The sequence below is a fragment of the Larimichthys crocea genome, chromosome XVIII (assembly GCF_000972845.2).
Source record: "Larimichthys crocea isolate SSNF chromosome XVIII, L_crocea_2.0, whole genome shotgun sequence".
NCBI classification, from domain to species: Eukaryota; Metazoa; Chordata; class Actinopteri; family Sciaenidae; genus Larimichthys; species Larimichthys crocea.
Window position 1 is genome coordinate 15854423 of NC_040028.1, and position 25691 is coordinate 15880113.

Below are 25691 nucleotides of genomic sequence, written 5' to 3' on the forward strand. Positions count from 1 at the left end.
GACACAAAACTAAAAAGGAAACGGCTGTATATGAAACATCTGTGTGCAGAATTAATTAGATTAGTTAAAAAAAAAAAACATAATTAGTATTGAATGAAACAAATAAGTCATTTACTGTTGTGGGATTCCGAGAGCCAGATGGCAAAAAAAATAAATAAAAAAAACTGCTTTTCAAATTATGTATTCACTCAGTAAATAACCTATTATTAACCTGACACAAAGACATTTGATTAGTTTTTAAACACTCTGGGTGAGGCTGCCGTTCCACTGAACTGATTTGATAAATTTGGTACTTTTCAAGGGTCAATAATGCACGAACCTTTTTTTTTTTGTTTGTTTCAGACAAAAGCTTTAAACAGCAACAAAACAAAGATTCACTTTGAAAAGGTCTAGAGGGGAGAAATGAAGGACACCGTGGCTGCAAAGGTAATCCATGATGAGAACTGTCTCTCAGCTGAATTGAACTGTCAGCTCCGCGTTAACCTTTACCCTGATGCAGCATTTTAGGTTTCAAGGTTGTTTGGGATGGAAATCCATGTATCAAGATCCAATCCGACAAACATACAGCTAATCTGATAGAAAATAAAGGTGTGCTTTACAGCAAACAATTGATATGGTCAGCCTCACAAAAATCTATCCATCAATTCTTTCATCCCTCTCTTCTCTGTTTGCCAAGCACACAGAGATGAGAAGGGCACCAAACGCAGTGCACCACACCTTCCACTGCCCTCTCGGGGTGAAGCTGTTGATTCGTTAACAAACACAAATCGATAGAGGGGCCTGAATGGAGGACAAGTACAAAGAATTAATTTCCGGCTCCAGGGGCTTACGATGGCAAATCACCAACTTTAATCAACGGTGTCAAGTCAGAAAGACAAACGATGTTTACACTGAAGCAGTGTCTCGCCTGAAAACAGCAGCATTGGCTCTGTCTCCTTACCAGTCTGTCTAGGCTTGTGCCAGCTGCAGTGGTAGGCCGCTCCTCTGGGCTGTATGGCCTGAAGCGAGCGTTGAACACATCCGAAACACCACGGGTAGACCTAGTCATTCCTGCGGGTTTTGGCTGGCCACAGCCTTGAAAAACCTGCAATTACAAAAACATGGGCACCCAATTGTCAGGGGTTGAAATTACTTTGGATGCAGAAAATAGGGAAAACATGCTGTTTTGTTAAGGTCTTGTGAAGCATTCGCCCCGCATTACCAGCGTGACAGTGCTCTTCGTCAACTTGAGGTAACCACGTTGATAGGTGATTCAACTAGGAGCTGTGACCGATGCTATTTAAGATGACAGAGTTACGTTTTTATGGGCTTTTGGGAAAATACCACATATACTTAAACCATAAACAAAACTGCATCTGTTGCATGGGAAAGCCAACAGAGCATTTAAGTTTGAATGAGAACTGGCATCCACTGTGTAGGCAGAAAAAAATTCTTCACAACCACCTACATTTTTTTTTTCTTACTGACTACAATTTTGTGGGGAAGGAAAAATGCAGTAAAACACAGGAAACACATTAACTACTGTTAGTTGAACTAAGATTATCTGACCAAATTCAAACATATAATTCAAATAGAAGACCTAAACTTGGACATAATTAGAACATGTTGTACTACACACCTTAGAGACAGCCCAGCATGACTTAAAGCAAGCTCGCCTCTTCAGTTCATGAAAAGTTGGACTTCAGCAACCTGTCTGGCTTTTGTTCTATGGGGAATAAACCTAATTGACATACCCTGTAGGAGACCTGGGCACTGTTATCTTGCATATTCATGATGGCCTCTGAAATCTTGACATCAATAGGCTCCATGACAGATTCAATGTTGAAAGGTCCTTCCAGCCTCTGTGCCACCAGCAGCATAGCATCTGTCATAACAGTGGGGGAAAAAAGCGTGGTGTCAGAGGGAGGAAAGCAGAGATGCAAACAGATGCACATTCAGTTAAAAAAAAAAAACTTTCAATGGTACATAAATGGTGACACAAAAAAAAAAACACCATCCAACTGAACCAATCAACATCAACTCTATTTTTCAGTCAACATTTCAATATGATGTGTTATGCTGACACGTTCCTGTCATGTCTAGTGTGGCAGGGTCCAATATTAGTAACAAGCCAGTGCTCTGCAACTTAAGAACATACAAGCATTTTCAGGTTTGATTACATATGTAGTTCACCACAAATGCAGAAAACCATAATCACAGAAAACAAGCAAAAATGGTTCCACTCATGTCCTTAGATAAATTACTATTGTGTTAGCGCACAGTTCGGTTGTTTACATCCGCACTGTTTCTATATTTACGAGTGTTTTCTGTATTTGAAGCGCTATCCCAAAATGCAATGCATAAATTGTCCAGCGTGTTTTCCTATTAGTTTCTGTTTTCTTGAGTTGCTGTGTCAGACTCTGTCTGCTCGCACAGAAGGTAAAAGAAAAAGGGAAAAAATGATAATAAAGGTGGATTTCACAGACAGCCGAAGAAACTGTGTTAATTTCCATATTGCAGACGTATGTTTATTTGAATTTGGTCAGAGGACCAGTGTGTAGGATTTAGCAGACTGCTACCTTGCCTTACACCTGCCTTCCTAGGATGATGGGAGAAACCATGAGGGCTGCAAAATATGTAAAAAGAAAAATGTAAATAGAGCTCCTAAATCTTAGACAGTGGACCCTTAAATGCTAAAATGCTGTCCCTGAGTGATTAGTACTAAAATAATTACTTGATGGAAGTTGATTCATCACCAAGAATGATTTTGCTTGATGCAAAAAGCAAGAAAATGTGGCTTTTTTGGCTTTTCTCTGCTTTATATCACTGCACACTGAATAGTTTTGACTGTGAAAGATTGTGATGTGCATTTTTCACTTTTTCACAAACCAATAGTGAATCATTAGCCTCTTGCGCAACATTTCACCAAAGGTCACAGTTTCAAACAGCAAACTATTGTGTCTTGCCTTCTAAATTACGACACAATATTGTCAATTACGTTCCTCTCACAGGGCGCCAACACGTACTTATGAGGCATGAACACTTCTTGGGGCAAATTCAATTTTTATGTAAATCAACTCAATCAAGTCAACAAAATTTAGTTATGCTGCATGCAACAAAAGGCGCTGATGAGTCATTGATTTAATAGAAGTTTTGAAAGCCAAGCATTTATTTACATCTGCTGCAGGAAATGAATACAATAAGGTCAGTAGGCCATTAATATATTTGTGTGGACACAAGCCAGAAGGCCATGTTGAACATGAGACACTTGGCATTATCACCTCCACAGAATCCGTTTGCTTTCATCACTTTCAATTAACACCTCTGATAGTTTTATATAAAGCTGACGCATTCAAAGTTGTAATATTTACAACTGTTGTGGTGCAGGTTCAGCAGGAGCTGCCCGCTAGTGAGGGAACAGCTGTTGCCCTTTAGAGGCTAAGTGAGTTAATTGATATTGCCACGAAACAGCGCTTAAGTGCTCTCAACCCTAATGTGTCTCTGTAATAGCAGTTGAATGACGTGCCACTGGGAGTTGGACATCAACAAACCACTAACTCATAACTGAGCCCAGTCCCAGATCTGGAGACAGTACTTATGCAGACTGTCAGGAGAGGTTTCTCCATCCACAGACCTCCCAGGACAAGACCTCACCAGCAGGCTGTCATGGTGGCTCCTCATTTACCTCATCCTGTCATTTGGAGACTACAGACACAATAGCTCCTTACGCCCTCGTGACAGCCTTAACATATTATTTAATCTCTGCGCTAAAGTGGCACGTTGTTTTTGGAATAATATTCCATGTTTCTCTTGGCTTCCTGCTCCCACCACTCCACCCATAACAAGAGAACGGTATAATTCATTCCCAAACTGTCACAGGCACAGATAATATTCCAGGGAACAGACCAAGAAACCCCGTGTGTGAACATGTATCTGAAAATTAATTGAAAAACAAAACACCCCCCAGAAAGCAAAAGGTAGAAGGTAGCCAAAGACTTAAAGAGAGAATAAGAGACAAATGCTGAGAGGAAAAAAAAGACATTACACTCTATTTCTTTGATAGCCGGCCTGTCCAGCTATTCATTCTTCTGGGACCTGTGATCACTAATGGCAGAGGAAAAGCGCTGAGAAACATTAGCTCAGCTCTGGCTCCATTTCCTTTCCAATTATGTCGAAGTCTGAGCCTTTGAAGAGCTCTTCTGTTTGTTTACACTGTGGATTGCGAATAGCCTGTGATGCTCGCTGAGATTTAAATATACAGATTTACATCAGTGCCAAATGGTTTTCTACAGTAGCACTTAAATTGCACCACTGTGCACTGTGCACTGACACCTGCACCAGCAGAGCAATTAAGCAAATGAATAAAGAAAGAAAGAAAAGATTTGATAGTGTGCTGTTTAATCTGTTTATGTCAGGTATGTATGCTTATTTTATGATGAACACACACACTTAAATACTTAAATTCAAATGCAAGCAAATGCTGAAAATGTAGGTTAGTGGAGCCAACTGAGAAGAACTCATATGTCATAATAAGATAAAAGAAGAGCCTCTAGCATCGGAGTTGATGGCAATCTTTCCCAACGACGGTGACTTATCTCCAACTTATCAGATGGGCTTGACAAAAAGGGGGAGCCGGGATCTTTGTCTTCATCTATAACTGAGGGGAGAGCAAACAGAAGACGAGGGAAAGAGAACGAGAAGTGGTGCTGATTGGACTGAGTCGGGGCAGGGTACGGCTTTGTCCCACAGGAAGAGGGGCTCCTGCAACGCATGTGGAAAAACTCTACCTACATGGAGAATTAATGACTCTCATTTATGAGGAGTGCATGGAGTCCAGTCCGCTGTGGCACGGCTGCCACTCTGAGCCAAATTTTCCCTGCATCACTTTTGCAGCACTGAGATAGGCCACCGGCCAGCCAGAGGAAAATCTTTTTATCGTCACGACGCAGCCATGCAAAGAGACGCGTCTTGTACTATTCTGAGCGGAGAGGTTTTGAAAACAAAAACTGACACTGTGCTTCATTTGATATAGACATGTAAATCCAAAAGACACCGAGCTGTGAAACCACAGCATGATCCAAATATTTAGTTTCATATAAGGAGGTTAATGTTTCAGTTTGTGATGTGAAACATGCTTATTTGCACTGTCTTGCTAAACAGCTAAAAAAAAATCTGAGGAGGTAATATTACTCTGGGCTCTGCCTCTTTATCGAGATTGATGTCCACTTAAATTCAGGCTATGTCAGCCAGAGGCAACCTCCAGCAGACAAGGACAAATAAGGAAAGTGAACAGGCCCATCTATGGCTCTTTGCCTGTGAAGAGCTCCACAGAATGAAAAATGGCTCTGGTGTAATTTGGATTCTGTAAAGCATAGCTCATCTGTGGCCCAGTCAACCAGCAAATGGTGCTATATCAAATGGCATAAATATTGAAAAAGGGGGGAAAAAAAGCATGTTTTTCCTAGGTCGTGCATTGTCCGAATCAAAGAGGTCCTTGAACATATACATATGCGCACGAGCACACGCACATACATTTGTACACCTACTCACAAAGACGCATTTCCACATAATGTGGAAAGAAATAAAAGGTTTCACGTTTAATGTATTAGCAGGAATGAAACAGCACTCAAGAATCCACTTTCCCTACGAAAACCCTTAAAAGCTTTTCCAAAATGACATTTCATAAATCTGAATTTCTCCAAAGCCTGACGAGCATTACGACAGGCCCTGTCGTAATGCTCGTCTTCCTTGTCAATCCCCAGAGACAAAGAAAAGGTTAACACACCGTATATTAAAACTATCCTCCGGTGATATAAGGATCGCAAAAAGCAAGTGATGACTATATAAATAGAGTAGACTACAGTGCAAGAATGGTGTGAGAGCATTTCTACAAGATGTAGAGCTAAAGTCTGGGGGACAATGGGATATAGATACACAGTCCTGTATGCACAGGAACCACAAACAAGGAGGATCAGCCGCAGACATGGCATTATATTAAACATGAATATTGAACGAAAAAGATCCCCGTTAAACACGTCCTGCTTCGGTGTAAGACAGGACATTAACAACACCTACCAGAGCCTGCATGTTGGAAAATTATGGACATTTTTTGAGAGGTGTTGCCGGAGCCTACAGAAATAGCTTGTAAGGAATTTATTGAGGTGAAAAGGCAGTTTCAGTTGGCTTTTTACAAAGACCTGCTTTGAAGATGAAGGCGTTTGGCTGAAGTGACGAAACTCTTAAGGGATGGCAATGATAGACTCAGTCAGTCGGTCAGTAAGCACTTTGGTCAAGGCTGAAATACTTCAGATGGATTGGCATTAAGTTTTGTACAGATATTCATGTTTATTCTGACTTTTCATCAAGTTAAAATTTAAATTTTGCCATTGGTGTGTGACTAAATAATGCAAAACTAATGACATCCCCATCAACCCCGACTGTACTTTGTGTTTACAGCTAATTGGCTAATCTAACCAGGCTGGTAAACTACCTGCTAAACAACAGCGTGTTAAGTCACTGCGAGCATGATAACACTTCGTTAAAAAGCACTGCTGTGAACTTCAAAGAGCTGCTAGACTCTTAGTCTTGTTTAAAGAAAACACGCTGCACTAATCATCATTCATTTTTTTTTTCCATTATTACTAAACAGATTTGCAATGGAGTGATAACAGCGCACTAAACAGCATGCAAGGCTACTAATGTAAAAGCTACAGCAGCGCTGATGAGTGCTGTGCTGCACTGCTAATGAAACTAAGCAGCATAATCGAATAGCGATGCCTTCGAAAGCGGATCCTGTTACTAATGGGCGCTGGAGATGTCATGGAATGTCTGTCTATGGATGCTGACAGGACTGTTTCAAATAGTTTGCCAACAAATATGTAAAAAAAAAAAAACCTTCTTCCTCAGTTAGAATAAACGACATGTTACGGAGCACATCAAAAAAAAAAAAAAGAAAAACCTTCAGTTGTAATCTGAACAGCAAAGACAATGAAGCAGCTCAGAGCAAAGACAATGATAGGCCTCGCTGCTCATAAAGACACTAGAGAGAACAATTTCTCTCTCCTTGCAAAAAAAACTTCTCTTTCTGCAGATTCGTAATTGCACAGGTGGGTGAAGAGAATCTGTAATTAGAGCCACTCAACCACGTCTTCGTGTAGCTGTGAGTGATTAGGAAAGCAAAGAACTATAAAAACAAAATGGAAATTAATGTTGTCGCTACAGATGCCTTTGCACATAAAACAGAGCGGGAGCACAATGTTCACCCGGTGCTGTCTTATGAAGGAGTGCAATATGTTCTACAATATTTGTTCAACTTCTGATTCAGATGATGTAAAAAAAAAAAGAAAAAAGGGTGGCACGGGCTAAGTCTGCACTCTGCCAGAAATAACTCCCTTGTGTGGAAGGTATATAATCTAATGTAATTTTCTCAGCCCTCAATTTTCAAGTATACTTACACTGTCACTTACAGTATATCCTGAACATCTATCAAGATGGTCAGACAAAACTAGGCAGGACAAAAAACAATAGGAGTAACTAAATAGTTTCTGAACTTAAAGGAATAATTTGATGGGAAATACACGTGTCTGATTTCTGTCTGTTAAAGGTGACCTATAAATCTAACCTTGCATTCACAGTTCAAAAACATCCTTATTCATCTTATACTGGCTGTTTGTTCAACCCTTCTGCCTGTCTATAGTATATTTTCTGGTCTTCCCTCTGATGTGCTACGTCTGGCTCCTTCAGCTTTCAGTGATGTACAAAGTTGATTTTTTGGCCTCTTCACACCATCAAGGTGAAAAATATTTTTCATTAATATCTAATTTCAACAATAATCTAAATTCAATAATCTTTTTTTCTGAATTTCTGACATTGCAGTAGCTATATCAAGATTTTAATGAATGAATGAGTGAATTTATTTTGCTAGCTTTAAGGACATATTTTCCCCCAAGATTTCTAGTGAGGTTACTAGTTGTTTTTTTTGTGTGTGTTTGTTGTTATTTTGCAGCACAGCTTTGTATTTTTTGCCAACGGGTGCTAAAATAAGTCACAAAGATTAGACAGAGCAAACAACCATTATAAATCCATTTAACTCAAAAAATATTGGGTTAAAATGGCTTTTAGGCGCCACTGTTCTAAATCACTGCTGTCGAAAGCATCTGTCCTCTGCAATGAAATTCAGACCTCACACAGGAAGGAAAACACAAATAGAACAGAGGATGCAGCCAGTCTGCAGGTGTCCTTGACACTAATTTGCTTTTTACATCACAGATTGGGCTCCATACAAAGTGAAGACAGTGGTGGCCAGATGTAACAAGCCTACATAATTAAACTTTATTCCTTTAGCTGTGAATGTTGCAAGGAACTAAATACAAAGACCTGTGACTGCATTTTGATGCTTGTGAGAGTTCATGCTCCCTGATTTCGTGACCACTATAGCTCTGATTGCACAATCAGATGTGTTATTAGGCATACATGAGATGCAAGGCACGGCTTCTGTCTCCCTTATTTTATTTTTTTTTCTTGGATCTAATAAATCGTTGATACAGAATGCACAGAGGCTCATCAAGAAGTCTGTAGACAATCACATGAATCAGTGGCCGTGTGCTAGTCAGGAGTTACTTCAAGGATCAAGTCTAAGAATTTCACAAAAACCCAGGCAGCAATCAGCACTGCTGAGAAAAAAAAAGCATTCACATCGGTATATAGATAATGCATTGATTAGAAGTGGCATTAAAGCCATATTTATAAAGATACTTGATTCATGATATTCAGTAATCATCACTAGCTTCTCTGTCATCTCTAAAAAGAAAAACAAAGACAGATATAGATGAAAATGTTACACTATAACCCTTTATTTCCTATTATGGAATATAACAAGCACATCTACTCAAGTACTGTAGTTAACTTTGGCTTCGAAATGATTGGTAAATTGCTGAATCAGTCGACTGAGTGAAAATTAACTAGCAACTATTTTTGATTTAGACACTTTCTCATGGAAAAATGTCAAATAATTCAAGGTTCGTCTAAAATGTGAATATTTGCTGCTCTGTTGTGAAATTCATTTAATAATTTAAACTTATTTTAAACAATTGGCTTGTAAGAAAGAGGTTTATACTATAAGGTTGGGCAAAACAAGCATTTTGAGTTCTTATCAATCAATTAAATCAATCAATCAATAAAAATAAATTCATAAAAAAAAAAAAATCATCAGATCAGTTCATTAGTTACAGCCGTGTACAAAACTCCCAGCAGCGGTGCATTTTTCTTCACATACATTTACCTTAACTTATCTTAACTTAACTTATCTGATTATACTTGCATACTTTTACAAGTATCATTCGAGTAGCATTTGTAAGGGAGTATTTTTACAGCGTGGTACTTATGTAGTACTTACTTTTGCTTCCTCCACTGCTGATCATTTTGCACGGAGCCGCTGTCACAGGAAAAATCAGTGCCTGTCAGTGACTCAAGTCTGCAACTGTAGTTTCATGTGCAATTATATTGCATAAGTACCAAACAGAAATAAGTTTGAGCTCTTTCAGTGCACTCGCTCTCTCACACGCCCACTCGTGTGCCCTTTGTCTCTCTATTTCTTTGCCAGATCAGTCGGCGAGCCACTTGAATCTATTTTAAACATTAATAACACTGAATTAAATTATGCTTAATTGGTCACTGAAGCCCGAGTATTGTCTGAAGTATATTCAACTCTGGTTGGAAGGAGAGTCGCTAAGCCCGGTCGGATGATGTGTGTTGACCCATTCAGACGCACATTTGCACTGCATCGCTTGTCTTAATCATGATCAAGTGCCAAAAGCCTTCAGCATCCCGGGGAGCAGAAAATATTTTGGTCTTTACGTGTGGTCTGACTTTCAGCCACCGGCCGTCCACTCACACTGTGTTGGAGAAAGTTTTTCTACTCAATATTTTATTCATGAGGAATTTTTCCACAAAGGAAAGGATATGTTGCTGGGTTGAATTTTCATAAACAGTGAAGTTGTGGCTGGCTCCAGTTACCAAGTGAAACAAATCACCTAATTAAAAAGAAATGAGCAGATAGAATCGATGCAGATCACTTCCAATGTGGTGACATGTCTCCCCAGAGAGAACAACAGCAGCCTGTAAACACCAGTGCAACATGATTGCAGGGTCCACCAGTTCACTTATGAATTACTTTAAGTCTCACGGCGAATATTGTGGAAAAACCAGGAGGAAAAAGCTCCATCACAAGTGTTGACTACCTGTCAGCACAAAAAAATGATAATGACACGTGGGGTGTAAACTGCAGTGGACACTATTCATCACAACAGCATGTGACTGATGTTCAAACGACCTGAGAGGAAGAAGACATTCGTGCAGACAGGCTGATAAATAACATCAAAAATGGTTAAAAACAGCCAGTTTCAGAACATTTTTCAATGATATCTGACTGGAATCGTTTTTAAACAACACAAAAGGGGGAGTAAACACTGTCAAAACGATCATCTTTAAACAGATTCCAGTGATTTATGCAGAAAATGTAATGCTCCATATATCCCAGAGGACTTGGCGTGTCGGTCCTGATTATGTTCTCAGGTGCGGCAAACAGACTGACAGCTGTTCATCAGTCGCTCCATGCTTCAACTAATTCATGTAATTAAAATCTAATCCCTCTCTTAATCTCATCAAATTGCACAGAGCCTGCAATGTGGGTTTTTATTAGAAATTCATTTTCAAATAGAACTGTGGCATTTATTACAAGGTTGCATATAAAGCACAGTTGAAAAACATACTACAAGTAACATGTGTTGTCATAATGAATGCCCTCGGTCTTGTCTTTAGGAGTTGAAAAGGTCACAGAGGATTCGTCCTCCAGAGGAAACAAATGGATTAGAGACTCAGCAGAGCCCATTTAATGTACTGTATGATTTATTCAGATTTCATTTATTCAGTGTAACATTAAGGTAGAAACACAGGTTACACATTGTAGCACAATTTAGCTTGTGTTTCCTCAAACTGCAGGCGTCACATTTTAGCTATTGTATGTCGAACAAATATTCAGTAACAGGAGTTTCTTATCAATTTTAATAATGAGATGATGCTCTGACACTAAAGCTACATTAGTTCCAGGGATAGCACCTTTCTAAATGAACCTGTAGTGACAGTGTAATTGCCATTGTCAGTGCTTTAAATGATGATTGGTTATATTTTATTGCCGTGTTTAATGAATCTCTTGCATAGAAGCGACCAAAATAAGCACAGATAAAGACTTTTGATCCAATAGTGTGAAGGTTGTTAGTGGTTATTTTTTCTTCCGCTGTGAAAGTGGCACATTTCTAATGCAGCTGCTCCTCACACACAGGCACACAATGTTTTTTTTTGATTTCTCAAATTATGTTACAAGTTGGAATTTATTCAATCAGAGGCCGCTATTTCCTACAAGTGGAGTTGTTTGGTGAGAAGAGTTTGCGGGGTAAAAATCGTTGCTATCAGGTGCACAAGCCTCTAGGTTTTAAGGATTTCTCACTCTTTGGTTGGATTAGCTTTTCGCCTCCGCAATATCTTGTCTCCCCTGGTCAGTGGAGCAAGTATATGATGTTGGTCTGAATGGATGCCACAGGAATCAAGATGAATATCTTAGCTTCAAGTCTGTGCCAGGCTCAGGACTCTCAGGTGTTTTTCACAATTTCTCTCTGAGCCCTCGAGCCAAAGCTCCTTATTCTTTCTCAGCCAGCTGATAAAACCCAGTTTAGGTTGAGAAGACGACTAACTGTCATGTCTGAATAAAAATCATTGACTGTTATGTATGAAAACGATATATATTTGTAGAGCGTGACTACTCTGCGCTAAGCACTACTATAATCTGTCTGCATGCTTTAAACATACAAGAGCCTTTAGAGAATTTAACACCAAGAGCAGAGTCAATACCTTCTTTGTGGTCAGACCTTGAGCTAATTGAAAATCTTTCATCTCATAATGAGCGTGAAATGTCAGAGTCATAAGATATAGACGTGGCATTTAATCTACACTGAGGAACAACAGTAAAATTGACAAGATTTCTGATGAAGACTGAATGACCGCTGCTGCAGGATTAATGGCAAATATGCAAAGCTGTCAAATCAAAGTTGAGCTTTGTCAGCGGAGTAAAGTGTGGATATTACGGTAATCTTACTGACACCGAAGAATATGTATTGTAAGGTATTAGCAGAGAGATGGAGAGAGCGTTCTCCGTGTTCCTGCGTGGGTTTTCTCACATAGTCCAAAGGAATGCAGCTGAGGTGAAACAGTGACTCTTACATGTCTGTAGGTGTGAATGCGAGTGTGTGTTATCTCACTGAAGTACTCCAAGGCGTGCCTCTGGCAACCCACACGACCCTGAACAAGGTCTGTATGGCTAAAAAAAAACTTTTTAATACGAATACACTGTTTAGTCTGTTAAAGCTTTCATTAATACTGTTAAAGCTTTTGATACTGCCCTGTCTGCTCTGCTGGAAGTAAGCTGTAACAGGTGTTTCTTAGCAACCGATTTTGTACGTTTTGGGGCTTTAATGGTAACAGAAGTAACTGTAAGAGCTGCCCTGAAGTGGTTTCTTTTGGAAAAGTCTCACATTTGCTCAACACTGGATCTTCTTTCGGGACAATTAATTATTCTTTTAATAATTCATTAATCTGTGTATTTCTTTATTGATGAAATGACAAGAATAATGCCGAACACAGTCCAAGAGAACATCTTTATCCCAAATCCAAACATATGGACCAGATTACAAGCAAGAGATGAGCAGCAAATACTCACTTTATAGAAGACAAAATCATTCATTCATTGACATTTATGCCTGAAATGAATCAATCAATATCAATATTTTACCTAATTGAGGAGTTGTTCTGGCTCTGTGCTTAATATGTCTGTATGCCAACAATATACAGCTACATGTTAAAAAAGAAATAACGCAACATCTTGGTAATATGGCGATTACGTGATATGATATGATACAAAGATATATTTTTGTTGTTTTTTCAGGAGGTGTGTGTTGCAATTTTCATTAGTCATAAGTCTAGATGAACAACTCACACTGTATTTGTGATAATAACTTGTGAAATGACGTGACTGTGAGTACACAGGTTTGCAAAGCAGACACACCATCATCTTCCTTCTACTGTGTGCTGCAAACCTTTCTGTCTTCTAATATTAACTTACCAAAGTGTGCTCTGTGGATTAATGAAATATCATTTTAGTTTGGCGACTGTATATCAAACACAGATGAATTTCCATGCACGCCTTTGGTTTTAATCACTGCCACAGTCGTGAATTCAGTTCAGTAACAGGATACTATAGGAGGCAAAGTGTGGTCAGTGTGAGTGCTAAGCAGGAATTATTGTGATGGACTGGTGATCCGTTGAGGCATTTTCCCCGACTTTTGCCAAATGCTAATGAGCTCCAGCATCACCACCGCCCCTTTCTAAAAAGGTCATGTGCTGTTGTCGTAACACATCACAAGCCTGGGAGATTTTCTATCTCCAACATTTTGCTGATATGGAACATAAAAAAAACATTCAGCCATAAGGTGCTAATTTACTTAACTGAACTGAAACTTAGAAAGTTAAGAAACTTAGAAAGTTTAACTAGAAACCTTTCTCATAAAAAAACAGAAAATTTGTGACGTATACATTGCTTTAAATATTAAAAATTCAATACAAGATAAAAACAAATATTAAACAAACAGAATTAGATAACGGATTAATCTGCATGAACAACAAAATGAAAATACTTCAAGATTACTTTTAGCAAATCCAGATTACTGCTTCTGTTAGCTTTCTTACTGTGAGCCACCTCATGTATTTAACCATTTTATCAAATTCTGAGTTCTTTTGAAATAAAATAAACAAAGTTAAATGATGTAGGTCAACTCAACACATAAAAAAACACAATTTTCAATTTGCCTCTTGGTGTCAGGAAAGATTTAAACATGGCACCCTGTGGTTCTTTTAAGAACTCGATCAACAGAGAGACAACTTTGTTCAATAAATAAACCTCAACTGAATTAGTCATGCATGCGTGCACCGTGTCTCTTATAATAGTTAATAAATACAGCAATCCAAATACAAGGCTAACTTTAAACCTAATCTTTCTCTGTATTTGCTTCAACTACAATAATATGTAAGAACAGTTTCAGGAAACCTTTTTCAAATACTATCAGACGTCCATCAGAACTACTGATGTCTTCTGTGTCCTTTGGAATATGCACCAGTCAATACTTTTGCTGTGTTCAGCTCAGACAGGTTTGTTTTTATTCCCTATTTGTGAGCGGTGCTTTGTCCCATGCACATGTGACAACGCTATGATGCAATGAAAGACAAAATGAGCGACCCCAGAGTTTACAGAGTTTAAGTGCAAAAGAGCACACAGGGTGTGCTGAAGTCTGCATATATGCTATTTTAGGTTTTCAGGGGTTGGCAGACCTCATTAACGTTTGTTTACACTCCACTTCATCCCCGCTTATAGCAGAATGCTCCCCAAAAGAACAAATGCCAGCATGTGTCAGTCTTATCCAATGTCCCTCCGCACTGCAGATGCTCTGCCCCCCTCGCAAGGATATTCAGGCCACCATGGACCATTCGTGAAACAGATCTGCTTCCATATTGACATAAATGAATGCACGTATCCACAAAACAACCACACAATGGTGCTTTCTTCCCTGCCTGTCATGAAATGTATATTCGGAGAAATAAACTGTCAGAAACCATGGACTGAGGCAGAGAACATATCGTATTACAACATCTGTAAAACTGTTTCACAGTACTTTTGCAAAACAAGCATAACTACCGCTGACCACACTGATTACTAACAAAACATCAACTGAAAAAAGATTTGCTTTAATTTTCTCCGTCATATTTTGCTTTATCTTCATAGGCGACATGTGCGTATCAAAGCGCCATTAGGAGATGCTCTTGACATTAACACAGAATGAAATGACTCTATAGCAAAAACGTTGGCGGTGCTGCTGCTAATCCCGCTGAGAATCAACCCTGCACCCTAAAGCTCTTTGCAGCTTTTCACCCTCTTTGAGCTGCTCATTGTTTTGGTTCGCTGGTCCATATAGTCCCAGTGGCTCTCACAAAGACTGGCACAAAACTTTGTGCAGCCGCTCACAAGGTCACAAGCTTACACATGCTGGTTGTACTCGACGTGCCCAGTCTAAAATGGCCGAGCGCCAAAGATAATGAAGGATGGTGAAGGGGGGGGCTGAATATCAAACAAGGGGAGTGAATACTGGACAGATGCATGAATCTACTATACAAGAAAAAAAATATATATATCAGTGCTCTGATAGTGTATGTCCTTTACTCCCAGAGTGGTCATATTACTCTAAGTCCTAGTGAAAGGCAGTTAAAGCACCTTTTTGTGGGCATATTTTTTCAGTTTTTGCCAACTAAAGTCTGGTGGCCTCAAATTATATTTGATTGGATTTATGCAAAATTAGTTATTTAAAATATTTCAACATACAACAGCAAGAGAAAAAAGAGGGACGAATAGGACATAAGAAAACAATTAATGCATGGACACAAGGTCCATTATCTGGATATGCCAGCTGACTACACCCTGGACAAGTTGCCAGCTTATCACAGAGCACATACTGTCGAGACAAACAACCAGTCACACTCACATTCACACCTACATGCAACTTAGAGTTACCAATTAACCTGTTAAGTGCGTGTCTTTGGACTGTGGGAGGAAGATGGCGTACCCAGAGAGAACCAACACAGACACGGGGAGAACATGCAAGAAAGACGAGGTTCGAACTAGAATTCTGGTTTAATTATCTCAACTTCTTTGTAAAAAACTGCTTTGTCATATTAATTTTTGAGTGGCAGGGTTTATTAAGTGTTTTATCTGCCACAGGCTAGCGAGGAACAACCAGAGCTCTTTCGTCTGTTTCTCACAGCAGCCGAGTCACGTTTTCACTGTCAGCGCTGTAGTTCCAAACGACAGCCGATATCATCTGTGTCAAGTCATTCTATGAAATATTAAATAAATATATAAATACATTCATGTTTGTACTTTTTGTCTCTGAGCCGAACAAGTTTCTATTGAACTTCTCTTCACAAAAGTTGACACTCCCCGCGGTGCACTTCTGCCCCATTACAAGTCCCCCATTTAGCACAGCAGGAGGGCTGAATCCCATGAATAAAATCTTATTTTATGCAGGAAAGTGTTGATAAAAGAATGACAAATAAAGCGCCTTCTTATCCGCAGGGCCCAGGCTTTGTCAATGGAGCTGATGTTGTCAAAACACGATAACACAGCACCAGCTGTAACCTCTCTTAAAATAGAAAGTCAAACTTGACAACGTAACACACCTATTTCTGTAATCCTGCAGACTTAAACATTTTGACCTGAGTCATCTTTTTACATTCTGTTTATCGTATCACTTCATTTTAAAATCTTTTACTACGGAGTTACATAGATTCAGCTAAAGGAACACACAGCATTATGAAGGCAGAGAAAAGGCCATAATAATTTGAATCCTATAAGCGCCTCAATATCCAGCTGTAAAATGGAACATCCTAGATGTTCCTAGCATGTAAATTCAGATAGATATTTACAAAGCCAGTATCTTTCTGTGCTATAAATTCAGTTTTATTTAAATGCCAGCATTAAGTATTCAGTGGTGGTTATGTTTTACCATTTGGTTTCTCATACGATTCAGATTATTACAGCCTTCCCTTTACCTCCATAAAACATCAGTGCCCAAAGCATTAATGTTTCAACACTTTGTGTTTACTCTTTCATGAATAACAGGCAGAGACAGAAGGTGCATGGCAACATTAAGCAATATTTGTGATATTAAATTGAATCCAGTAATGCAATAGGGTGGCCTGCAGCTGGCCTCACCCAATCAGCACCCCAGTCCATGACTGCTTTAACTGCTTTCAACTCATTGTCATACAACAGTTTGATGGCCCCAAACACGCAGCTTAAGTTATTCATATTCCCTGTTGGCTTCAGTCAGCTATTAACACGCAACGCTGTGTAAAGCAATGGGCTTAAATGCGAAAATTGAATCTACTAACGTGCCATTATTTTAAATGCTAATGAGAAAAAAAAATGTAATGGGTTTGATGGGAAACAGCAGGACCCAGGTGAAGTAGTAATGCTTGAAATTACTTACCGATGTAAAGGTTCCACTCTGGATCCAGATCGGCTTGGTTGGCCAGACAGCCCTTCATGACATTGAGGCAGTAGTTCTTACAGGGTTTAACCGATGGCATGCCCTGACAAAACGGGCAGTACAGCATCTTTGTCATTGCTCGGATACATGCTGGAGTGCTGCTTACCTGCAAGAGCACAGAGTGTGACAGCAAAGCCATTAGGACCTGGGCAGCTTGTACAGAAATCACAGAAAATCACATAGTTCAGTAATTGCAGGATGATTTAAACGTTTGTTATTTCTTTTTACTTAAAAGACCAGTGGTTTTTAGTGACATCTAGTGGTGTAGTTGCTGATTGCAATCCCCTCATGTCACCCCTCCTTACTACAGGTTTGTCTGGTGGTTCAATAGCTGCATGTGTAGATGCATAAAACGGCTTTCCTGAGGTTATAAAAACATAATGATTCTGATTTCCAGGTGATAATTGACTAATGAAAATATATTTTCCGGACTATAAGCCGCTATTTTTTCCCCCACGCTTTGAACCATTGAACCGGCCTATACAAAGATGCGGCTTTTCTATTGATTTTTCTTCAGCCGCCAGGGGGGCGCTCTAACGGGAAGTGCAAAAACGAGACAGACAGGGGAAGTCAGTGCAAAGAAGAACACGCTAGTTTTTATTTAGCACATGCAACACAACGACGACGACGAATTATTGAAGGCGAATTATTTTCACACCCTCTCCCCCTCATCGTGGAAAGCACACGAAGAAGTTTGTATGATGCAGCTTTTAAGTTGAAGGCCGTCGATCTGGCTATCCAGGAAGGAAATAGAGCTGCTGCACGTAAGCTTGGCGTTAATGAATCCATGGTGAGACGTGTTACAGGCACTGTTCGGACACAACAACAGTTCAGGTATATAAATAAACATTTATGGTACAAAATCTTTCTGTGTATCCGGTAAATATAATTTCTCAACCTGGATATCGGCGGCTTATAGTCTGTTTTTTTTTTTTTTTTAATGTAGGGTTCGGCTTATATTCAAGTGCGCTCTATAGTCCGGAAAATACGGTTGTTGCTCCTTTTTTTTTCTTTTTTAAAGATTATTTTTTTGGACTTTTTATGTCCTTAATGATAGGACAGCTGAAGATAGACAGGAAGCAGGGGGCAGAGAGAGGGGGGAATGACACGCAGTGAATGGCCGTCCGACGTGGGATTCGAGCCGGGGCCGGCTGCGGCGGGGACTGTAACCTCCACACACGGGGCGGCCGCTTAACCCACTACGCTACCGACCGCCCCACGGTAGTTGCTCTTTATCAGAATACTACTCAGTCAGTTGGTGACAGTCAGTTATTGTTTTGAAAAAAAAGTTGCTGTCAAAGATTTGTGGAAGGCCGATGAAAAGGCCGGACACGAGTTAGAGATGCTCTGCTGACACAGAAGACTTTTGAGCCTTTGTGAGCACTGTGTGATCACCGTCTGACAACATGACCTGGATTTAACTGTCAAACACTGAATAAAAACAAACGCTTATTTGCCCATTCATCATTAACATTCATTAACACCATTTGTTAACCGTCAAGTATTTCGGATTTCATTTCTCTCTCTTTTAATTTTAATGACTTCACATTAGACAAATAACATTGTGTTGTTGTGAGACGGATGGAATTTGATTAGTGTCATTAGGCGTCAGGTTATAAACAGGGAATACAAAAGCCTGAACACATTTCAAAACTCAACTGACTCAATTGAATAAATGACTTAATTGAGCGTGTATTTGTTTTTTGCCTAAAACATCTATCAGTTATTTAAAGCCGCTCTAAAAACAGGACTCTGTTAAAGATTTAATAATAAGTTTAAGTGTGTAAATCATAAACAAAACTTGATTTAGAAATGCTGAAACAAAATCACCTATTACAAAAAACAGTAGTCTTATGTTGTGTTTACTTCACTTCACATTCAAAAGGTCTTGGTCAGTAGCACGGGGTCATTTAAGCGGGAGAAATGTAAATCAATTTATTAGCCACAATTAAATTCACAAGGCTTTTAAAGAGAGTGGAAAAGACAACATGATGAGTCCGTTAAACAACAAATTGTGGCACTGATTAGGTTTGAATTTGTTCCAGAAATGCTGCTATTCTAATCCAAAAGTAAGATCTCCGTATTACAACTCACTGAACAAATGTTTTTTTCCGAGACAGATTTTCATTTTGATTATCTGATCGATAACAATGGAAAATTTGTGCAGATCAAGAGGTCCTTTAGTCGTTTTAGGGAGGAAGAATTAGCTGATCTGAACTAAGCACCTGGCTCATTTAGGCTGGATTGGAGTTTCTAAGGATAAATAGAGTTGTATGTTGTATAAATAGTCCTCTCAGGCTTAAATCCCAAAGTTCTCTATTGTATATAAAACTACTTGACTGGTGTGACTTGAATAGAGGTCACTCCGGTGAACGGCTGGGATTGCACAAACTATAAATAAACGTTTTTTATCTGTGTCATTCAGGTGGTATTGTGATAGTGAGGGAACAAACTACATAAAACAACTGACCACTGCCTGAATCAGCTGTTCTCTGCTGTAGTGCATTCAGGCCACATGAGTAGACTCTGTACGGACCAAAGTGCAACATCTTATCAGTGACTGTCTGTTTTGCCATGTGTAAACTAGAATAGTGACATTTCAGATACCAAATACAAACCTGACTGCGTCTGCGCCTTGTATTTTACTGATTTTATTAGATGTTTCTATAGAGCACAGTACACTCAACATTCTTATCCTCAACACGCAAATGCTTGCACTCTGGTGCCCTGTCAAGATGTCTGAAGTGAAAGCTCCTGGGTCGCAGCTAATGGACTTTTTTTTTTCTGTGTTCCGCGAAGCACCAACAAGCTTCTTATTAAACATCTTTCAGGCTGAAAATACATTTCCAGACTAAACAGACACACACTTACTAATGTCTCATTTCCTTTACAAACATAAAAACATTAAATAGTTCTTATAGGAGGGCTGCAGTAATCGTTTTTTGACACATCTAACTCTTGTTCTATAGACAATGCATTATTGGACTTACTGGAGAAATGCTTCTGTTAAATGAATATGATGTTCTAAATTTCACACAGAGTTGCAAGGCTATCACACTTATTAAAGCTTTGTTGTTGCTGGGCGACCACAGAACGAGTTAATGTTAATAGCCAGTGACTCAGTCAGAGGATAGAAAAGGCATCAATCGTCAGCATCAGCACTGCCACATCTAAAGCTATCTAAGTAAATAGTAATATTGCTGTAAAGCAAGTTGTTCGAGCCTAAACTATAAAAAGTTTGACCCAATGAGATGAAGATCTATGCTAAACTTGAACTCAAATCCAACTGTAGTAATGTTTTATTTGTTCATAACACTTTTAAAAACAACTTTAGAAAGTGATTTGCAGTAAAAAGAGGACGATATGGCCAGAAGGTAAAGAAATAAAGAAAATACATGGATAAAAAAAATGTAAAGAATGAGATGACAATTAAAATTCCCCCAAAACAACAATAAAATAATAATAGAAAGATCATTTTACCTGCCAGGGGGTTCTGGGCAACACAGACATAACCACTCTTTATGACAAACAAAGATTTTGGATACACTTAAAGACCCAAAGAGCCCGTGCCAAAAGATCTCAGGTTTGTGAAGAATTAACTGATCACAGAACAATAGCCTGACCAAGCAAAGCTTTTAAAAACAAGCAATGAAATCTTAATTTCTAAAACGGACAGTGCAGAGCAGCAAAGATCGGTTTATTACGGTCAATTTCCTCAGACTGTGTTAAAAGTCCGGCAGCAAGATTTTGTCTTAGAGCTGTAGTCGATGGATATTGCTGAAACCAGAATAAAGTGAGCTACAGTAGTAGTCAGGCCTGGAGGAGACAACGTGACCTTCAGCAGGTCTACAAATTAGAGAAATGACCTGATCTTGGAGATATGTGTTAATGTTTGATGTGCCTGCACCCCTGCCTCTTTCTCAACCCAGTGGTAACTGTCATAAAGAGAGGGGGTGGAAGTATTTTTGAAATATACACAAACATACTGTAACACATCACCTCACGGACTACTGCCGTGATTTGTCACGTACTAAATTGACGCCAAGTATTCTAAAAATGTCAACATCTGTCACAGCTGACACAGATGTAGGGCAGACTCACAAAGTAGAATCTGGTTTAGAGGTCATCATTTTTAAACTCTTGTAACTTTTACAACAAAAATAAAAATAGTTGCCTTCAATACAAATCATCCCTTTAATATTAAGAGAGATGATATTAATGATATTTTGTCATTCTGAGTTATGAAAATGTTCCAACAACGACAAGTAAAAACAGAAGTGACGACCTGTTTTCCGTCTTATTGTATGAAAATAGAAATGACTCAATGAATGATTCCTCACATGGCAGATGTTCACGTAGCGATATACGCTGGCGGCGTGCCGTGCATATTCTAACGTTTTTATTTTACAAAACCAATTAACACTTACCGTGGCTTTAATGGAGATGCAGCACAATGTTGCCAAACTGTTTACACCTTTGCATCTGTCAAATCCCTTGCCGTCTTACTACAGTGAGTGCATTCAGATAACAAAACATACTCTTTTCAGTTGCCCGCATAATTTAAAATATCCTAAGTATCAATAAGCAGACAGATGATTATAAGATTTTAATCACTTCAAATAAACAGAGGCAGATGTACTGTTTTTTTAGGGTAATGATCTGGGACAAGTATGAGCTTTGTTTGTGAGATGCAGACACGGGTTTCTGCTTCTACGAAGCTCCGCAGGGTTTTTTTTTTGTTTTGTCTCTTAAGCTGTGAAAAGATATAAAGCACTACATCATCTACTTTAATTCAATATATATCCCAGCTGCAATAAGCATGGATGTCACATCCTAGAGGCACTGTGCAACAGTCACCTCTAGCAGGGTGTCTTATTCCATTATGCTTACACCCAATCCCTCATGACGAGTTTATACCCTGAGGGATCAAAGGGCTGCAGTCCCAGACACATGACCTGGATCTCAGGTCTCACTGAAATGTCAAGAGGTGAGGCTGGGACATGCTGGCTTGTAAGAAAGTGTAACTCAGTAAACGCATACTAACAACACATCCTCTGTGCTACTAAATGAGCCTCACCGCTACTACCGAGTAGTGGGAGAGGGGCTGACACACACACACACACACACACACACACTGAAGGGAACATGGTTAAAGTTCACTGGGTGCACCATGGTGGGACTACAAGAAGATGAATGTTGGATTTCTTAAAGAACAGCAGCGTATCCTCTGCAGTGTCTTCCTCTCTGTGTCTGATGATCGAGGGTTACTATATTTTTACTGACTTGTGTTTATATACTGTACAGTAGGTCTATAAATATTTATAATAGTGTTGATAATCCAATCCATCTGATATCAATACAGTTGTGAAAGGAAACCAGGGTGGCTGGGGATTTGCAGCATAGTGTTGATCAGTGCTTCGCTCATCCCATCAGGAGGCGTGCAGAAAAAAAAGCCCTGTTGTTGTTGAGTGTGACTAAATCCGAGCCTTCTTGCTTTCCCTTTAATCTTACTTTGTACATGATCAAAACTACACACACACACACCATTCCCAGGGCAGTATGATATACTGCAGGAGCTGCATTAAGATTACATCGCATCAAACAGAATAGTAAGGCTACAGCATGATTAATGGCCTCTGTATACTGGGTGAACAAATATTAGGCAATAGAGCAATAAACAGTGATGGTAGAAATTTCTTTCCTCTTCTTTTTCATTGTCTGGGAATTTCTCCTGAGTAATCCACATAGCCTTCAAGACTTTTTTTTTTTTTTTTTACTAGACACCACCTGAACAAGATGCCTTGAGCCCCAAACGTCCTGAGGACATGCAGCTAAGAGAGAACACATTAGTTAGAAATGTATCTGGGAGGAACCTGTTCATAGTGGAAAACCAGGGGGAGATGTGTGTTTGCTGCAAAAACACCAAACAATTTCAAAATTTGTGAAGTGCAGCAAGTCTTAATTTGCAGAAAAAAAAAATAGAAAAAATAAAAATGCAGCATATTTTCCGACAGAAGCAACAAGTGAAATGTGGTTTTGTTTCAGGTTTGTAAAGCAGCTGATCAGATTGTTTTATGGTGAGCACGTTTACCTTAGACACTCTCTGGGCCACCTCCCGGCCTACAGAGAGCCCTTGGACAAATGTGCGTGCAGCGATGAATGCCCGGGTAACCTGAGCCTTGAGCTTCCTGGGCACGTCTCCAAAGGGCTTGAGCTGGTCGGTGTACTTACTGATACACTCCAGATAGTCCTCAGTAATAACGTACTGGGAGTTGAGCAGCGTGAACATACGCTCCAGCAGCCGCGACCAAAAGTCATTAAGCATTTCCTCCAGGTTAACATTTCCTCCCGTGTAATAGCGCTTCAGCTCGGCGAACAGGTTCTCAAAGACCTCCGAGTTCTGCATGTAAGGCTTGCCGTAAGTCCTCACAAACATCTCATTCAGGGATCTCTCTGTGTTCTCCAGTAGCTCCAGGAAGAATTCTGGGATAAGAAGAAAGAAAAGAAAAAAAAGTGTTACTTATCATCTGATTTTCTTTCATGTTTGGTTGTGTGAGTACAGATTATACTGCACAAACATAGACGTGCCTTGATAAGATGAACTGGAACTTTGCCTAAATCTGAGATTGAAACAGAATTGCAGCAAAATTACATTAAACGTGTCTGATTGCAAGATAGAACGCTGCTTAAAAAGGGGAAATCTGCTTGATTGCGATGCCGACAGCAAACAACCCCAAAAAAAATACAAAAATAGTAAATCAATTATGGCTTTTGATGTTGATTTCATTTTGAAGAGATTTCACAGCTTGGTTGAGTTTTATCTCCAGCAAACCACTTTTGACTCGAAGGGAGCCCTCCTCATATATTTCTGGAAAGCAATAAGCTCTGTGTTTGCAGTGAGCTCTGTATTGTCCATAGCTCACCTGCAAACCCAAAACACATTCTTGTACCTTGATAGAAAGGATATATAGTGCTGAATGATTTCCTATAAAGGGATTTGCACTGGAGTATTGTTCCATATGCAGGAAGCATAAGGCTGTCAGGTGAAGTCAAAGTATCCTTCAATACGATTATGACTCCGCGGTGTAGTTTGTCTGTATGATTTGCAGCCGTCCTTTTTAGGCACCACTTGCTGTTTGCCTCATGACCTCTATGACTCACCAGAAACCGGGATGAGATGATAATATTTCTGACCATCTGTTATCCATAATGATAGTCCTGTCTTTCAAAGGAATGAGTTTAAAATTCAAATTGGCTTCCAAACTCTGCACATTTGACTGCAAAGTGAAATAGTTCAAGACTACTCAGAGGAAACTCATAAAAGGGTAGTGGAGATTCCAGTCTTTTCTGAGGCGATGTGTCAAATTCAAGCCTTTAAAGCGACATTAATTGGTTTTATTGTGGCAGCAGAAACAGCTGTACACACAATATTGACATATCATCGCCCTGTAAAGTTGATACGGTCAGCATGTTAACAAACAGTGAAATGTCCCCTGTACCTTTATACTATTATAAACAGTTTGTTGAGATGAAACTGAAACTAATGATGATTTTAATTATGGCTTATTTTGCTGATATTTTTTTTAAATTCTACATTATAGTCACAATTATCCAGAGCTCAAAGTGACATCTTCAAATGTCTTTGTTTGTCTGACCTACAGTCCAAACCAAATAATTCAGTTTACAGTAATTTAAGACCAAGAAAAGCAGCAAATTGTTATGTTGGAGTGTTTTGATGAATCAAAACAGTCGATGAATAAATAGGTTAAGGTAAAATGTTATGCCTAATTACTTTTTCAATATATTTATTTTCTATTTCACCAAAGATTTACCAAAGAGCAGAAGAAGCACATGTCATGAAATTAAAAAAATACTTAAGTACTTCAAATTTGTACTTAAGTACAGTAATTGAGTAGTTACATTCCACCGCTGCCTACTGTGTCTGGTACATGCTTGAGGAGAGCACAAAGACTGACTCCAATCAGTAAAGTTATGGCCCGCAAGAACTGCAGCTTCTATAATTTATATATCTGTTCTTTTATTTATGTGCTTATTATTGTGTCTTTGGCGTAACACTCTATGATTTTGTTGGTTACATATTGCAACTAGAAAAATTTCTAAAGAAATTTTGAGTGTTGCAATTAAGTTGATTTCAACTGCGGGTAGCACCATCATCCAAACCAAATCTCCCCTAAGAGATAATAAAGGTGTATTATCTTAGAATTGTTTGATACTTTTCTCTGCGTTCATCACAGTGAGCAGCACCTTTTAAATCACATGTAGCCATTTGATCCACTGCAAGTACAGAAACACCTGTATTTCTCACACATCGGTATGATCTGAATTAGCATCCGTAAAGCAGTTCACAGCGGCTAGGTCATATGACAAACTGTGACCACATATCCACTAAAGAGATCCATCCCTCTGAGCCATGCACATTACAGTCACTCATCAGAACGGCCCTGACAAAAGCGTAATGGATTTGAAGTGGTCATTAGCGCTCGGCGA

At 39.2% G+C, this 25691-nt stretch overlaps 1 protein-coding gene across 2 annotated transcripts in view; it reads right to left on the reverse strand.

Moving 5' to 3' along the window:
- gpc6b (glypican 6b) overlaps positions 1-25691 on the reverse strand; it is a 77248-nt gene that overhangs the window by 24073 nt on the left and 27484 nt on the right. For both annotated transcript variants that reach the window (XM_019274153.2, XM_010735591.3), the window contains exons 3-6: positions 23275-23666; positions 17124-17289; positions 1734-1864; positions 941-1084 (exon numbers count right to left, since the gene is read on the reverse strand). In XM_019274153.2, coding sequence (XP_019129698.1) covers positions 941-1084; positions 1734-1864; positions 17124-17289; positions 23275-23666 — 833 coding nt within the window. The remainder of the gene's footprint in view (positions 1-940; positions 1085-1733; positions 1865-17123; positions 17290-23274; positions 23667-25691) is intronic.